We start from the raw sequence: 16,014 nt of genomic DNA on the forward strand, positions 1-16,014 counted from the left end.
TTGGTAAGTGTTTCCCCATATTATAGCACCATAGGTCAAAAATGGGTAAATGAGGGCGTAGTATAATTGAGTAAGAATTGTGGAGGTAACATAATGACGTAGCTTTGCTATTATCCCTACCCCCCTGGAGATTTTCTTAAGTTTGGTTTGGTCTTTTTGTTTAATTACCTTATTTTGTAACCTTAAGTATATTGATCTATGTAACTTCTTTTGAGTAGGATGAAATATGACAAAATTTTCGGTAGCACTCAAATAGCTACTCGGCTGATCTGAAAGGGGACGAGTCAAGCGTTTTTTGTAGAATGTTGCAAATAAAATTGCCATAAAACTTAGAACATGCCTTAATTTTATTGACAACATTCTACAAAAAACGCTTGACTCGTCCCCTCTCAGATCAGCCGAGCTCCGAGCTACGAACGAGCAACCATTGCCTGGGCTACCTGTGCTCCTTCCCAGCGCGGTCAAGCGTAACTAATCGTACAACGGCGTCGGGAAAAGGGAAAATAGTTTAGCTCGGATGTTTTGCCACATATCGAATGTAAGTGTACCCTGGCATAGGTCTGCGAGATAAAAATATTTAGTTTGTTGTATTTTCCTCGCGAATTTCGACGGTATTTGAGTGCTACCGAAAATGGCTCCTCCAACCTTGTTTCTTTCCTTAGTAGGGGTAGAGAAGTCATAAATCCCGTTAAGAACCCCCCCCCCCCCCCCCCAAATCGTGTATTACACGTGAATTTGATAACCACAAGGCATGTTTTAAGTTCTAAGGCAATTTTATTGACAACATTTCACACAAAAAACGCTTTACTTGTCCCCTCTCAGCAGAACAGCCGAATTCCGAGCTACGAACAAGCAACCGTTGCCTGGGCTACCTGTGATTAGAATGGAAATAAATGGTGATCCTAGTATGACATCCCTACCCCTATAACTAAACGAAATATACTGGTAATGCCTTACCTTTCTTACTTCAATCAATGTTGTGATATGGCATTTTCAATAAACACCAAGATTGTATATATACAGTGTGTGGGGGCCAGATCTTAAACTTTGAATTGCTTTGAAATCTTCAAAGTACTTTAAAATCACTTACAATTGTTTCAGATTGGATTTTGATTGTATTCATTCAGCACAAATGTACATATAAAGAAGTGGATAAATTATTAGTAACAAATTCCAGCTACAATCGTGCCCTCTGCACGTTGGCATTACCTCTAACAGGACGCAATGGACAACGCTACTAACAACAAGACGCGCTTCTAAACAAGGATTTGTTTTTGTTTCTTATTCGGAACTTTCACGGAAATCGGAACGCTAAACTACGAACGCTTCAAGCAGTATAACAGTATGATATTTTGTGTAACCTCTAACAATACGCGCTTCTAAACAAGGGTTTTTTGTTACTTATCCGGATACTAGGAACGTTCAACGGAAATTGGATAAAAATTGCATAATGACAGAATGTTAATACGCGTGAAATAACGTAGCACATTTGCGCTTAGTGATATTGTCTTTCGCAACGGAATTATATTGTATATATATTTCATCATATACAAAGTGGGCAGTAAAATCTTTGTCATACATGTCAGAACACATGGCTCAAACAACTTGCAGATCTCATGTATCCCAGTCAATCCTGCGCTCAGGGTCTAGTTATTTATAGAATTGTGAAACCGGATGCACGCAGGCTATGATATATGATACAAGCTAAACATCTAAAGGAGTCAACATTCAAGGGGATCGCTGCAGCAGTGACACGAAGAGACGGGACAGACAAACTCTCGCTACGTTTGTGAATAGACGACCTCGAAGCGTAGCTATGAAGACCTTATGGACACTGCTTTTGGCAGTTATGGCTGCTCCATTTTGTGCCGAAGGTGGGTAAGAACGTTGTCAACTGTCGTTGAGACGCACCGCTTAAAGATCCGATGATGAAATAAGTTTGGCGAGATTAAGAAAATCTAGGGTCGTACTCGTCTAGTTTTCATTGCTAGGCACAAATTCTAGAAGAACCCATGTACTTTTTATACGACTTGCGTTTCGCTTGCTGCCATTTGTAAACGGCAGTTAAACATGAAGTTCAGTTAATGGAAATCTAGCCAGGCACTCACACAACGTATTTATCCACAAAGCACTTTTATGGTTTATTATTTTATGATGTAATCTTATTTCTGTCTTCTGTATCTTCTATGGTCATTATTTCTTGCTATGAAGAACCCTCCACTATCCCACTACCTCAGGTGCCAGTAACGTTCTGACAGTTATATTTTTTTTTATCTGCTAATATCGAGATATATCTATTTGGCCCAAGATTCCTTAGCTAGCCACCATCTTAACACGGAATGGTTATACAAAAATAGGTTTCATGGTTCGATGAATTGGCATGTTTTGACAAGAGATCGAGGGTGCGGCTACTTATAGTGAGTAAACGATTGTAAAGGATTTTGTTTACTGAAGAACCTGAGATTTGTCTGTAAGCCGTTAATTTTTAAGGGCGGCCATTGCCCACATTAAAGCTCTTTTCGCGAATGACAAACGCAGACGGCTGCGATGGAGACTACGTATTACAGAACCGGTAGAATTTGACCCCAGGCTCCTAAATCGGTTTGTCGTTATCCTCGAACAAAGATGGCTGATAACTGAAAGCACTATATAGAGCGTAGGAGAAAAATATAATTGAATACCATTTGGGGCTATCAAGCGGATATGACGACTTCCTGAACGAATTCACTTCATCCGGGGAGTTGTCTGTCGCAACATACTGCTTCATCAAATGCAGCCAGCATCAAGCACTGAGGAAGTGCTTAGCTAAACCTGGCAGCAATTCGAATAGACCTTTTGATTTCTTTTGATTCAGTAGACTCCAAGCCAGCCAAGCAGTCTGCGCACGTGTCCGACGATTTCTAACAAAATCGAATTCACTTTTTTTTCAGCTTATCGGCGAAAGCAAACGATGAACATTCGTGTTTGCTCGAATGTATTTAAAAAAAAAATAATTCGATTGTACTCAATTTTCGACCATAACGACCTACCCCAGGATTCCTCTATCTATTTTTAGTCAGAATAAATGGATTTGCAAAATGGGTGGAGAGTGGTCTAAGACGTATCGTGACAAAGCAAAGATAGGCTAAAAATGGGTATAAAAGCAGGATTTTGGCCCGATGCCATTATGCCGTGTCGTATGATGAAAGATATGAATTGATTGCTGACCCTTCAATGCGCAAGTTGCAATGCGATATAAGATAAATGATGTGCACGATTACGTTATCAGCGCTGTCAGTGCTAGAAATAATAGAATACCCTTTGGTATGTTATTTTGAGCTTATCCAGGCATCTCCCCATTCTGTTTTTATTCAATATTGAGAAAGATTATCTGTTTGATTTCGAAGCATTAGCTCAAGTGGTCCCACCCCCCTCCCCTTATTCCTCTGACCCCAGCTTTTCGACGATCAATATTGAGAAGGATTTTCTGTTTTATTTTGAAGCATTAGCTCAAGTCTTCTCACCCCCTCCCCTTATTCCTCTGACCCCAGCTTTTCGACGATCAATATTGAGAAGGATTTTCTGTTTGATTTTGAAGAATTAGCTCAAGTCTTCTCACCCCCTCCCCTTATTCCTCTGACCCCAGCTTTTCGACGATCAATATTGAGAAAGATTTTCTGTTTGATTTTGAAGGATTGGCGATAGTGGACCCATGTGTAAGACCATGCCCAGCAATCTACATGCCCGTGTGCGGAACAGACGGCAAGACTTACGGCAATGAATGCATGCTTGGGGCAGCGACATGTCGCAGCAACGGCACAATCACACTGGCATACCCTGGAGAATGTAGTAAGCAAATTATTGCGGGAGGGCATATCAATGGAAAGATTTTTTTTATATAAATGGTCTAAAAGAGCCAGGGGCGCGCGGGAAACCTGTGATGTTCTTAACACTGTAAAATTGTTGTAAACACGTATTCCTGTATAAGTTTACGTGGGGAAATTCTTGAGGTACAAAGTTTTAGGGCGACAAAGAAAGCAAAGGAATGATTCCAAATATTATGATATGTCCTAATAAGGAATTGACCGAGCGAGCTAGAAATACAGTTCTGAAAACTAGCTTGCTTGATATGGAAGGGGGCGCAATCACCTGAGGGGATGTCCTGTCGTTATTCAAGATTCGTATTTACTTTGAAAATCGTAGGCGCCACATAGTTTTCCATGTTATGTACTCTTATACAACAGGTGGCCCAAGCTTTATGTTAGTGGACCGCAATGTACTATAGTAAGGACTTATAATATAGGGGGTTTCTATATACCTCAAAATTTTCGTGATGTCCTTGATGCTCATGTGAAGTTGAAAACATACCTGTCAACTCTCCCGCATTAGGTGGGAGTCTCAAGATTTTGGACCCCTTCTCCCGCTCTCCCGCGTTGAGCACCAAAACTCCCGCTTTTTAGCGATTTTTATCGCTTCCGAGAAATTATTCTATAAAAAAAATCGTAATTTTGCCTATTTCCTATTAAAATATTTGAAACAATAATTCACTTGCGTAGCGCAATTTATCTAACACCCTCGTGCGATCTATAAGTGGATTTGTTCGTTAGGGCTTTCTATAGCACAAACTCCTGCAAGGTTAAACCCACCCCTCCCCCCAAAAAATGAATATACACCACCCCTCCCCCAAAAAATTATCAAGCCTTGAGATTTTCGGAGGTTGACAGGTATGTGAAAGGGGTAGGGCTTGATCATCTGTAACAAGATACCCTGCGCGCAGGGGTTACTGGGATACTTGACGTATTGCATGTGCGATTCGTTTGAGCCCCTGTGTTTGGACATGTATGACAAAAAAGTTTTTTTTTCTACCATGAAAGAAACATTTAATTATAACGAAATCACAGGTAAAAAAATGTGTAAATAGCATATTATTGAACTCTGTCCAAAGCATTTTTTACCTCCAAGAGTATTTAAAAGGGTACTACGCAATTTAGGACATAGTGTGTACAGAATAGTTCTTTGAGACATCTTATACAACTACTATATGACAACTGTAAAGGATCACTAGTCCTTCTTCTTCACTCGTCGTAGAAATTTCCACTTATACTTATTACTTTACTAGACGTAATAATGCTACCATCGAGCACTGGGAAACGGCCTCTTGTAAATGTTTTACTTTTTCGCCCCCAGAGCCTAAACCGGACAAATGCGCGCCTATATGTCCCAAGATTTACCGACCAGTTTGCGGGTCGGACAACGTAACGTACAGCAACCCCTGCATGCTGAGATCGGCCACGTGCAAGAGTAACGGCACCATCACCATGAAGCACCGCGGGAAATGTGGTAAATAGCATTTTCGCTAGGGGGGGAAAGCACGGTATTTTAAGGGGGGTTATTAGAATGTTAAAATATTTTTTTATAGCGCTATGTTATACCTGTAGGCAGCCTAGTCCCAGGCGTTCTTTTTATTCTGTGGCGGGTTTCCTGTGGATGGTTAAAATGTAACGTCACGGGACGGGTTTGTCTCTGGCAAAAGTATCGAGGTTCATTTCTGAGTCCAGGAAACCCGGTAAGAACGCCTAGGCTGACCTTAAGGGATAGGACGAGTATATATGACTTTCAGAGTCTTCCACATCACTGCACTCAAGATTGCAGTAAGAGCAGTTTTGTTCCCAGTAAACCTTCCTTTCTCTCGTAGGATCAAGTCCCAGATGTATGCGCCGCTGCACCAAAGAGTTAAACCCCGTTTGTGGCTCGGACGGCAAGACTTACGATAACCCGTGTGTATTCAAGATTGCAGTATGTCAGATGAGGGGAGAACTCAGGCTGAAACACAGAGGAGCGTGCGGTGAGTTCGGGACACGAATGCCAGATTTTCACTAGCGAAGGAAATTTTAGACTGAGAAGGAAGCAGAGGCAAAAACTCGTGGAAATCCTGTGCGAATGAGACAAAGGAAGAATAGGAGTAACTTTTCCGTTCCTTTCTTTTCCGCTTGCTTCTCCCTCACTACAATTTTCGCACGCAAAGTAAGCATGTCACAAATACGCTCCCTTTTTCGTCCCTGCTCACCTCTGTAGTGAAAATAAGCCTGAAAACAACTTAGTCTGGAATTACATACATAAGATTTTTAAACCTTTTATATTTTTTTTATAAAACAAAGTGTTAAATGCGGAAATCTGTAAGGGAACGCCCGAATGACTGGGACTCCTTATATTTAGTTAAAAATCAACAGTTCTTTGAAGTATTCTTGAGCTTCCCTATCTTCATTAGGCCAGGCTCCTTCTCTGGTTGTACAGTTATTTAAATTCAGAATATTAATAAAACTGGGGAGCGTTTCTAGAGATAAACACACACACATACCTAAAATTTACCGTCTTCTTAGCTAGAACAAAGGGGTCAGCTAAAGTCGAATTCATATCATTACATGAGCAAGGAGGGACCTGAGGGATACGACAATCATATATGACTTTTCAGAGACTTCCACATCACTGTACTCAAGATTACAGTAAGATCAGTTCTGATCCCAGTAAATCTTCTTTTCGTAGGATCAAGTCTCAGATGTATGCGTCGCTGCACCAAAGAGTTGAACCCCGTTTGTGGCTCGGATGGCAAGACTTACGATAACCCGTGTGTATTCAAGATTGCTGTATGTCAGATGAATGGACAACTCAGACTGAAACACAGAGGAGCGTGCGGTGAGTTCGGGACACGAATGCCAGATTTTCACTAGCAAAGGAAACAGAAGCGAAAGCTCTAACACGCGCGTGTAAATCAGCGCGCAAGAGGAAAAGGAAGAAAATGAACCATCTTGTCACATGAGCCCCCTACCCCCCCCCCCTCCCCCCCCTCTGGACACACGCCTGATCCTTCCTTGAGTCCAGAAAGTGTTCACTTGTTTTAAGACAGCATTTAAGACCACGAATAATTTCTACATATCTATATATCAAGGTTTTCTTGGGTGTTTTTGTGTATTAGTAGGATATCTATTACTGGAATCTTTGTTTAATTTGGTACTGTCAATGTTGTTAAATCAGGAACCCGCTTCGTCATATCCTTTGTTGTTATTTACAATTGAAAATACAGCGGTCTATTTGCAAGAGAATTTCAAAACTACCATCTGATCACTCATTCAATGGAATTCAATGTAATACTAACAGAATGTTAAATTTTGTGACTGTTAAATATGCTAATTGTCTTAGGGGCCGATTTCATGATGAACTTCAGCCCGGGCTGAGTTTTCAGCCCGGTTAGAAAGGCTGAAAGTCCATCCCGGTATCTCGCACAAATACTTGTAAAATTGTTCTTTAGATTATACATGAGGGAGTTTTCAGCCCGCGATCAATTTCAGCCCGGGAGAAGTTTTCCGGGCTTAGGATTTTCAACCCGGGCTAGAGGGTTATAAATCGCCACGTAATCGCGTAAATATCTCAGCCCGGGCTGTAAAACAATAAAATCCGAGTCCAGCCCGGGCTGAATAGAACTGAACCCGGGCTGGATTTAAGGCATATAATAGGTAAGCAGCTACTCGGGCTGATGAAAACTCAGCCCGGGCTGAAATTCATCATGAAATCGACCCTTACTGTATAGTCGTCAATGTAATTGCGCACTCCCTATGAAATAAGACGAATAAATGATCTACACTTTTTCACCTTCAGGGTCTCGTCCGGACAAGTGCGCGCCAATATGCAACAAGATGTACCAACCAGTTTGCGGGTCGGACAACGTCACGTACAGCAACCCCTGCATGCTGAGATCGGCCACGTGCAAGAGTAACGGCACCATCACTATGAAGCACCGCGGAAAATGTGGTAAATGGCGGTTTTTGTTGTTTTCTTGGTACCCTACGCAACCAAGGCTGGGTTTTTTTTATGCTCTTCTGCTCCCTCTCGGGATCGGAATTGAAAAAGGATTGTCCATTTTTTAAACTATCAATTTCAACATTGCTGCCCTACACCGCCCCCCCCCCCCCCCCTCCCCCTCTCAACTAGCTCTCCCGACAGCCTTGGTAAAAACTTCTCAATCAGTCGAGATATCATGTTGCTAATGTTATTTTGCGTGGTTTTGAGTAAGAGTAATGAAGGTAGCGCTATATCGGCAGCAATATATTTTATCAGTCAATGCCTCTCTTCCACCCCTTAGAGAAAATCTTCATAATCTCTCCTTGCCTATGGTACTATCTTTTGAGTTCGTTGCTAGGGAAATTAGTTTGTTTTATAAAAGCTTCTGTTTTATGTCATGTATGTTTGAGTGAAAAAAATTCACAATTGTTGTAAAATTAATGTGTTTTTCTCGCGAGAAATGGCCGCCATCTTGTTTTTTCGCCATCTATTTTTATTCTCGAAATTAGAACTGGAGCTTCGAAGCTTGCTTACGAGTCAAAGGTGCTAACCACTGGGCCACCGAACCAAGTTGGAAGACGCGCGGCGATTTTAGTCTATTTAACCGAATGTAGCGCTTTTCCATTTCGTAGCAACGAGATAGTACCATAGGCTCTTAATTGCTAATTGTACATTTTGCAGTGGGTATTGTGATTTTATCGATAGTAAAGGATCAAAGCCTGCTTGCTAGGTGTACCTGTCGATGTTTATTATTTTTATTTTTTAATATTTTCAACACTGTTATTGAGTATTAATGACCAAAAGGGTCAGCTCGGGCCCAGGTCCCATGCGAGGTGCAGCCCCTGACGGTGTAAGGGTAGTAGGGCGTTGGATTGGTCTTATTGGTGGTCTCTCTTTGATTGCCTCTTGTACTGTATCCCATTACTTTCTCCATACACATTTTGTTGGTTAAACTTTATCCCCTTTAGGCTCGAGCCAATCTTGCGAACAAAAAAAATGCAAGGGAACCAAAGTGTGCAAGATGATCGGCAATAAACCGAGATGTATGCGTCCTCCCCAGACAGACTGCAGCGAAGTCCGGTGCAGAGGTAAGATTGGCATATACACTTATATTTATAACACAATTAAGTCCAATGGTGTGTATTGAAGAAAGAGGTAAAACAATGTGCGGGGATAATGTATCAAGATAGCGGATTCTAGCAGTTTCCGATAAACACAATGATCCCATACATAACACAGAGTCTTAAAAACAAGGCTAACCACAATGAATTGTGAGGTTTAGCGTAACAAGGAATAGAATCTAGAAATGTTTGGTAGGCGTATGCCTGCGTCCCTTCTCTAGTCACGTGCAAGCGCGTGACGCATTGCGTGACATCAATTTTTACGTTTTTTACAGGAAATAGCATCTGCAAAGTGGCTGGCGGACGCGCGCGCTGCGTTCCTCTTCGAGCTACGTGTAAGCGCGTGAAGTGCACGCCCCCTCAGACTTGCCGAGTCCACCGAGGGAGGGAATGGTGCGTGACGCCGAGGCCGACGAGCTGCGAGCAGCTTAAGTGCAGACCAAACCAGGAGTGCAAGGTGTCCTTCCAGAGAGCTAGATGTGTGCCCAAGAGGAAAACATGCGAAGAGATGAAATGCAGGTGTGATAGATCAATACATGAAGATAGCTAACCCCCTGTACCTCGCAGCCTCTCATTGTGCAATATAGAACATGCGGTATTGGTCTTACTACGATACATAGACGAATACTCCAAGGGAAACAAAGCAATCATGTTTTAGCCAACGTGTCCAGTTATGTCAATAAAAGCCATCAATCGTATTTCACGTGGTCTAACGGGGTATAATGGAATTTAATGTGTCTTAACTTGTATACAATCTGTTATCAAGAAGGTGAGCATACACCTATTTCAATTAAGGAATCAATGTACGTAACTCGCAATGGTTTATGGGTAACGTGGTGTATGCGAGTGCTTAAAAAATTAAATTGGTTCTGATATAAATATTTCATAGGCCACCCCTGATATGTCAATCACGCGGTGGGCGGGCCCGGTGTGTCAGACCAAGACCCAATAGGTGCGGCTTGTTGCGTTGCCGAAGAACTCAAGTTTGCCAGATGGAAAACGGCAAGCCTCGTTGTGTCTCTCGTACAGGATCTTGCGAAACCACAAAATGCAACCCCCCCAAGACGTGCAGGATGGTACGTGGCCAGCCAAGATGTATCCGTGAAAAAGGTACTGTCCACCAAAAACTGGTACTTGACTCATTCCTCTGACTAACGAAAGCCTATTGGGGTGTTTTTTTTTTGTTTGATTCGTGAAGTGTTGAAAGAGGTCAGTAGAGTAACGAGGGTTGCTTTCCGTTCGAGGGAGAGGGGCCTAGCGCGCATGTGTATGTAGAAATTGTAAGCCTCGTACCCTGGCTACTCTCGGTCATCAGCTCTTCTCTTTTTGATTCGAAATGTTGGCGGTTTTTGCAGCAGGGTGACCTTGTAAAAAGGGGGCTGTGAGACGCCTGGGGACTAGGCTATTATCTAGACTCTTTAATATGTTCTAGGCATCTGCCCTAAAAACTGCCGTGACAAGCCGTACTCAGCCTGTCGAAAGAACAAAGAGGGCGAATACACTTGTATGTGTCAGACAAAGTGCCCAAGGATCCTAAGACCAGTTTGCGGAGATGGCAAGACCTACCCCAACATCTGCGTGATGAAGTCTCAGGCGTGCGAGGCAGGACGTCTTATTGCATCAGTGAGGCGCGGCAGGTGTCCAAATAACGGTCCAGGTGCGGTTCGATGAAAATCAGGGGCGGATCCAGGAGTTTAAGGGGTGTATGTGCGTTGGGGGGAAGGGGGGGGGGGGGGGGTTGAATCAAGTGGGAAAGGGATTCATTGCTCTTCCGTGGATTTACATAAAATCTTCCCCTTTGGCGAGCCATCGATGGGCAATAACACAGAGAACAACAGTAAAATACGCAACAGTAACACCCCTACCACGCAACAGTAACACCTCTACCACGCAACAGTAACACCCCTACCACGCAACAGTAACACCCCTACCACGCAACAGTAACACCCCTACCACGCAACAGTAACACCCCTACCACGCAACAGTAACACCCCTACCCACGCGCCAGTAACACCCCTACCACGCGCCAGTAACACCCCTACCACGGCAACAGTAACACCCCTACCCACGCGACAGTAACCACCCCCTACCACCCGACAGTAACACCCCTACCACGCGCCAGTAACACCCCTAACACGCACAGTAACACCCCCTACCACGCGACAGTAACACCCCCTCACCACGCGACAGTAACACCCCCTACCACGCTACAGTAACACCCCTACCACGCAACAGTAACACCCCTACCACGCAACAGTAACACCCCCCTACCACGCAACAGTAACACCCCTACCACGCAACAGTAACACCCCCCTACCCACGCAACAGTAACACCCCTACCACGCAACAGTAACACCCCTACCCACGCAACAGTAACACCCTACCACGCGACAGTAAAACCCCTACCACGCGACAGTAACACCCCTACCAGCGACAGTAACACCCCTACCACCGCAACAGTAACACCCCTACCACGCAACAGTAACACCCCTACCACGCAACAGTAACACCCCTACCACGCAACAGTAACACCCCTACCACGCAATAGTAACACCCCCTACCACGCAATAGGTAACACCCCTACCACGCGACAGTAACACCCCTACCACGCGACAGTAACACCCCTACCCACGCCACAGTAACACACATACCACGCAACAGTACACCCCTACCACGCAACAGTAACACCCCTACCACCCGACAGTAACACCCCTACCCACGCGCCAGTAACACCCCTACCACGCAATAGTAAACACCCCTACCACGCAACAGTAACACCCCTACCACGCAATAGTAACACCCCTACCACGCAACAGTAACCCCCTACCACGCAAACAGTAACACCCCTACCACGCAACAGTAACACCCCTACCACGCGCAGTAACACCCCTACCACGCAACAGTAACACCCCTACCACGCGCAGTAACACCCCTACCACGCAACAGTAACACCCCTACCACGCAACAGTAACACCCCTACCACGCGCCAGTAACACCCCTACCACGCGCCAGTAACACCCCTACCACCCGACAGTAACACCCCTACCACGCAACAGTAACACCCCTAACACGCAACAGTAACACCCCTACCACGCGACAGTAACACCCCTACCACGCGACAGTAACACCCCTACCACGCGACAGTAACACCCCTACCACGCGACAGTGACACCCCTACCACGCAACAGTGACACCCCTACCACGCAACAGTGACACCCCTACCACGCAACAGTGACACCCCTACCACGCAACAGTAACACCCCTACCACGCAACAGTAACACCCCTACCACGCGCCAGTAACACCCCTACCACGCAACAGTAACACCCCTACCACGCAACAGTAACACCCCTACCACGCGCCAGTAACACCCCTACCACGCGCCAGTAGCACCCCTACCACGCGCCAGTAGCACCCCTACCACGCGCCAGTAACACCCCTACCACGCAACAGTAACACCCCTACCACGCGCCAGTAACACCCCTACCACGCGCCAGTAACACCCCTACCACGCGCCAGTAACACCCCTACCACGCGCCAGTAACACCCCTACCACGCGCCAGTAACACCCCTACCACGCGCCAGTAACACCCCTACCACGCAACAGTAACACCCCTACCACGCAACAGTAACACCCCTACCACGCAACAGTAACACCCCTACCACGCAACAGTAACACCCCTACCACGCAACAGTAACACCCCTACCACGCAACAGTAACACCCCTACCACGCAACAGTAACACCCCTACCACGCAACAGTAACACCCCTACCACGCAACAGTAACACCCCTAACACGCAACAGTAACACCCCTACCACGCGACAGTAACACCCCTACCACGCGACAGTAACACCCCTACCACGCGACAGTAACACCCCTACCACGCGACAGTAACACCCCTACCACGCGACAGTAACACCCCTACCACGCAACAGTAACACCCCTACCACGCAACAGTAACACCCCTACCACGCAACAGTAACACCCCTACCACGCGCCAGTAACACCCCTACCACGCAACAGTAACACCCCTACCACGCAACAGTAACACCCCTACCACGCGCCAGTAACACCCCTACCACGCGCCAGTAACACCCCTACCACGCGCCAGTAACACCCCTACCACGCGCCAGTAGCACCCCTACCACGCGCCAGTAACACCCCTACCACGCAACAGTAACACCCATATCGCGCAACAGTAACACCCATATCGCGCAACAGTAACACCCCTACCACGCGCCAGTAACACCCCTACCACGCGCCAGTAACACCCCTACCACGCAACAGTAACACCCCTACCACCAAACAGTAACACCCCTACCACCCAACAGTAACACCCCTACCACGCAACAGTAACACCCCTACCACGCAACAGTAACACCCCTACCACGCAACAGTAACACCCCTACCACGCAACAGTAATACCCCTACCACGCAACAGTAAAACCCCTACCACGCAATAGTAACACCCCTACCACGCGACAGTAACACCCCTACCACGCAACAGTAACACCCCTACCACGCGACAGTAACACCCCTACCACGCGACAGTAACACCCCTACCACGCGACAGTAACACCCCTACCACCCGACAGTAACACCCCTACCACGCGACAGTAACACCCCTAACACGCAACAGTAACACCCCTACCACGCGACAGTAACACCCCTACCACGCGCCAGTAACACCCCTACCACGCAACAGTAACACCCCTACCACGCAATAGTAACACCCCTACCACGCAACAGTAACACCCCTACCACGCAACAGTAACACCCCTACCACGCAACAGTAATACCCCTACCACGCAACAGTAACACCCCTACCACGCAACAGTAACACCCCTACCACGCGCCAGTAATACCCCTACCACGCAACAGTAACACCCCTACCACGCGCCAGTAACACCCCTACCACGCAATAGTAACACCCCTACCACGCAACAGTAACACCCCTACCACGCAATAGTAGCACCCCTACCACGCAACAGTAACACCCCTACCACGCAACAGTAACACCCCTACCACGCGACAGTAACACCCCTACCACGCGACAGTAACACCCCTTCCACGCAACAGTAACACCCCTACCACGCGACAGTAACACCCCTACCACGCAATAGTAACACCCCTACCACGCAACAGTAACACCCCTACCACGCAACAGTAACACCCCTACCACGCAACAATAATACCCCTACCACGCAACAGTAACTAATAAATAGTTCATACTTTTTATCAAAGTTAAATCCAGTCAAAACGCAATATTATATGTTGCAAACTGTCGGGTAAATAGATTAGGGATGGCGAATGGGCAATCCTTGATATTCCGAGACGGCCAGAAGGCCGTTTTAAGAATCCGAGAACAAAATCCAAGACCGTCCAAAAAGGAGATTTCGAATTTCTAAAAATCCGAGAATTTGAGAGGCTTTTAAATTGAGAAAATCAATATTTCTATGGACAATTCGCTACCCCTTGAATAAAGCTACTTAATTGACCAGTTCCCAGTGTGAATTATCATGGAAACGCTCACTTTATTTTAACAATTGTTTTTTTTTTAGAAACCTGTGCAACCAAGAATTGCACCAGCCCTCCTAACTCCATCTGCCAAATGGTGAATAACAAACCTCAGTGTGTGTGTCAAAAATTCTGCACACTCGAGTACTCGCCGAGGTGTGGCTCTGACGGGAAGATCTACGCAAACCCGTGCCAGCTCAGAGTGGCCGCCTGTAATAAGAACAAACAGATCACACAGGTGTCCATGGACCAGTGCAAAGGTGACCACAGGGGAGGGGTGAAGTGATTTGTAAACTCTGATTTATGAATATATATATGGTTATTCGAAGTTTTCTTGCAAGTTGACCATTACATTTTCAATGTAAACAAAAGCAAAGTAGTTGCTGATCTTTATTCTTTAATTTCTTTTAGAAACCTGTGCCACTAAGACCTGCACCAGCCCTCCGAACTCCATTTGTCAGATGGTGAATAATGAAGCGAAGTGCGTTTGCCCTCAAATCTGTACCATGGAGTACTCACCTAGGTGTGGCTCAGACGGGAAGATCTACAGCAACCCGTGTCAGCTCAGAGTGGCCGCTTGTAATCAAAACAAACAGATCACGGAGGTGTCCATGGACCAGTGCAAACAAGGTAGTGAGTGTGTATCGTTGTTGTGCTACCATGACATCCCCGTGGCCGTGTCGAACTGTACCGTAACTGTACAATGACCGTACCATGACCGTTCCGTGACCATAGCATGGCAGTACCATGACTGTACCGTGACCGTACCATGACCGTACCATGACCGTACCGTGACCGTACCATGACCGTTCCGTGACCGTACCATGACTGCACCATGACTGTACCGTGACTGTACCGTGACCGTACCATGACTGTACCGTGACCGTACCATGACCGTACCGTAACCGTACAATTACCGTACCCCACCGTGACAGTACCATGACCATTCCGTGACCGTACCGTAACCGTACAATGACTGTAACGTGACCGTACCGTGACTGTACCGTGGCCGTACCATGACCACACCATAACTGTACCATGATCTAACCGTGACTGTACCATGACCGTACCATGACCGTACCCTGACCGTACCATGACTGTACCATGACCGTAGACCGTACCGTGACCAAACCATGACCGTACTATTACCGTAGACCGTACCGTGACCATACCCTGACAATACCATGACCGTACCTTCACCATAACATACCATAACCGCACCGTTACCTTATATTAGTGCTTGCTTTTCACTAACCAATTTCTTTTATTACTTATTTCAGGATGATCCTCTACATTAAACACGGAAAAGTCGTAGCGAGCATTTCTTTTGATCATTTTTATACGTAAAACGGACCAATTAATGTTGCTGGAATAAGCACGTGAACACTGTGACCTGATTGGCTGATTCGTTATCAATTTGTCTTAAAGTGTAATCTGATTGGTCCAGGATCTGTATCATGGTTTTGTTATAACATTACATTGAACTACTTTATATGCAGTTTGTGGCTTGTCCTTTAATTGATATAAAATTAGTGTCCCTCACCCCTCCCCCGGACCTGT

The 16,014-nt window shown here is 45.7% G+C and overlaps 1 protein-coding gene across 2 annotated transcripts; it reads left to right on the forward strand.

The window, feature by feature from the left end:
• The first annotated feature begins 1,718 nt into the window (after window positions 1-1,718).
• On the forward strand, window positions 1,719-15,946 carry LOC5514182 (agrin). 2 transcript variants are annotated; one of them, XM_032383753.2, is made up of 13 exons: window positions 1,719-1,874; window positions 3,673-3,828; window positions 5,167-5,319; window positions 5,675-5,824; window positions 6,523-6,672; window positions 7,633-7,785; window positions 8,784-8,903; window positions 9,212-9,455; window positions 9,826-10,046; window positions 10,369-10,593; window positions 14,499-14,714; window positions 14,866-15,084; window positions 15,735-15,946. In XM_032383753.2, the coding sequence occupies exons 1-13, from the start codon at window positions 1,817-1,819 to the stop codon at window positions 15,737-15,739; spliced, it is 2,070 nt and encodes a 689-aa protein (XP_032239644.2). In that variant the 5' UTR covers window positions 1,719-1,816; the 3' UTR covers window positions 15,740-15,946. The 2 variants fall into 2 exon arrangements, with proteins under 2 accessions (XP_032239644.2, XP_032239645.2); XM_032383754.2 differs by lacking the exon at window positions 6,523-6,672.
• The last annotated feature ends 68 nt before the right edge of the window (window positions 15,947-16,014 follow it).

The sequence above is a fragment of the Nematostella vectensis genome, chromosome 5 (genome assembly GCF_932526225.1).
Source record: "Nematostella vectensis chromosome 5, jaNemVect1.1, whole genome shotgun sequence".
Taxonomy (NCBI): Eukaryota; Metazoa; Cnidaria; class Anthozoa; order Actiniaria; family Edwardsiidae; genus Nematostella; species Nematostella vectensis.

Excerpts from the sequence above, each read along its gene's own strand:
- LOC5514182 (XM_032383753.2), top strand. The coding sequence starts at position 1,817 with ATGAAGACCTTATGGACACTGCTTTTGGCAGTTATGGCTGCTCCATTT. Across the intron at positions 5,825-6,522 it reads GAAACACAGAGGAGCGTGCG|GATCAAGTCTCAGATGTATG; the intron begins GTGAGTTCGGGA and ends TTCTTTTCGTAG. Across the intron at positions 8,904-9,211 it reads CAGCGAAGTCCGGTGCAGAG|GAAATAGCATCTGCAAAGTG; the intron begins GTAAGATTGGCA and ends CGTTTTTTACAG.